Raw genomic sequence first — 2,310 nt, forward strand, 5'->3', positions numbered from 1 at the left:
TATAATTTGTGAAATGGTGTCTGTCCCCAGATTTATAAAGTCGAATAAATTTTGGCAATTTTCATCTTTTCTGGAAATTTACCCAAATGAAATGACAGATTGCAGATTTAGGTCAGAGACTGAATAATTCCCTCAATTACCTTCCTAATTACTGTCACATCAATGCCATCACAGTCGGTGGACCTCTTGTTTTTACATTTAATGAGCATATCTATAATGTCTCTTTCTGTCACCGCGGTGAGAAACATCCAATAAGGATTTCTGCTGATTAATGTTTCATTCAGAGCTCCAGTTGTTGTAGGATCCAGGATTTTTTTAAGCCAGTGAGGGGTCATTGATCATCCTCATCCTCCAATCCCTTTGGACAAGAAAACGTTTTAATTGGTGTAATGACGTCAGCGGTCTCATAAAAAGTGATGCCAACATCTACAGGGCTTATCCTGCCTCTACCTGAGCTCCTGTTGAAGCTGTTGGTCCAATAAGAATGGAGAAGTGAGTTAACCAATCAGAGAACAGGAGAGCTTACGCACATCCAATCACAGCTCACTTCCTGTATCAGGACAGTTTCCAAAGATGGCCGCCGCTGTGGCAGTGAAGGAGAAAAGTCCATCAGAGAACAGAAGATAGGATCCTCAGAGCTCTAACATCAGGTCAGTCTGCCATGATTAACCTGCTGCCGGCTGCAATTCACCATCCAGTTACGCTAATGACGTAGAAGCAGATGGTAGGAGGGCGACGCCGTCTGCGGCTCCGGTTCTCACCCAGAACCTTCAGCCCAGACTGACCCACTTCTAGCAGAACCAGCACCTCGGTTCGGTTTCTAACGGAACCATGACCCAATATCTGCTGCTGCGGACCGAACCGCTTTAGGGACGTTTTTAAACATTAAACCTGGAAGCTGCGGGTCCAGAACTTTGGACCCTTTCTGCTAAAACCTCAACCATTCCTGCCATAATTTAACCAGGAGGTCCAGCCATCATCATCATCATCACCACCACCACCACCACCACCTCTGACAACATAAACATCGTTTCTGTTCTAGTTTCCTTCAAACTAAACATGGCGGATATTTAAACCTGCTTCTATAAACCATGAAGAGCTACAATCAGATCAGACTAAAGAAACTGAGTTTGATGTTTCAGATCAAAGCTAAACGACAACGACGATGAGGATGATGATGATGATGGTGATGCTGGTGAACTTGGTAGGAGTTTCTATGTGGAGGATCAGATGAACTTTGACCTTCTCTCTGCTGGTCCCTGCAGGTCGCTGAGCTTCTACAGGACCATCATCCCAGCCTCCGCCTGTCTTAGCCCCGCCTTCCTGCTCCTCCTATGCCGCTTGATGGGTGGGCTCCGACAGCAGTGACCTGGAAGGGATCCAGAAGAACAGCCTCCAGGGTGGAGCGTCCCCATCTGGACCTTCTGTGGCCGTTCTGAAGGCCCCTTGCCGATAGTTGATGACGGCCTGAGCAGCAGAGCATGTGGAGAGGGCAGGTCTGGCAGCATGGCCATGCAGGAAAAGAAGCAGGTGGGTTTGCTGCTTGGATCAGAACCAGGCTGGTTACTGTTAACATGTTCATGGGGTGGCCTCAGCCTCAGGGACATGTCCCCTGCACTTTTACTGTCCAAAAACGATGTTACGCTGCAGTACATTGACACTCGTCGAGCACTAGAACCAAGCGGGAAACCAAGCTCAGGCTAAAGCCATCTTCCCTGAGATTAGACCCGCCCACAATCTCCTGATTGGCCCTCTGTGTTTTCTTGTTTGATTAGTTGTCACTGCGGAGTCACTGTTACAAACATCTGATGCGCCACTGAAGCAGGTCTGTGATTGGACGATCACAGCGCTGCTGAAGTCCTACACACTACCGTAATTACAACTATAGGGTGACAAGACCGTTTCTTTGCTTTCTGGTATGTTTTTGATTTTTGAGATGACTTAAACGGTGCAGGAGGTACAGTCTTCATAGAACTGAGTAACATTCGTCCTAAAACACCATTCACTGGATCCATAGAGCAGCAGATCCACTTCTAGATCCTCCACCGCTTAAAAAGCTCTAAGTTACCCGTTAAAGTATATTTGTTTCATTAAAAGTTCTGATCAATCAAATGTATTATTGTTATATATTATTATTATAATCAAAAAAGTAAAAAAATCTAATCTATGAATGTGATTTTTATATATCCAAACTTATAATAACTGTAAATTTTTCTTTTTTTATCTACATAGATTGTTCAGTTATTCCTGTCATGCATCCAAACATTTAGTCAGGATGCAGAGATGCAGGAGAAACTTGAGGAAACAAAG

At 44.8% G+C, this 2,310-nt stretch overlaps 1 protein-coding gene across 1 annotated transcript in view; it reads left to right on the forward strand.

Moving 5' to 3' along the window:
- Positions 1–546: 546 nt before the first annotated feature.
- Positions 547–2,310, forward strand: part of tmem94 (transmembrane protein 94) — a 26,095-nt gene continuing 24,331 nt past the window's right edge. Inside the window, exons 1-2 of the mRNA XM_015379297.1 lie at positions 547–650; positions 1,266–1,530. Coding sequence (XP_015234783.1) covers positions 1,507–1,530 — 24 coding nt within the window. The 5' untranslated portion in view covers positions 547–650; positions 1,266–1,506. The remainder of the gene's footprint in view (positions 651–1,265; positions 1,531–2,310) is intronic.

Source organism: Cyprinodon variegatus, unplaced genomic scaffold, assembly GCF_000732505.1.
Source record: "Cyprinodon variegatus isolate N-32 unplaced genomic scaffold, C_variegatus-1.0 Scaffold189, whole genome shotgun sequence".
NCBI lineage: Eukaryota > Metazoa > Chordata > Actinopteri > Cyprinodontiformes > Cyprinodontidae > Cyprinodon > Cyprinodon variegatus.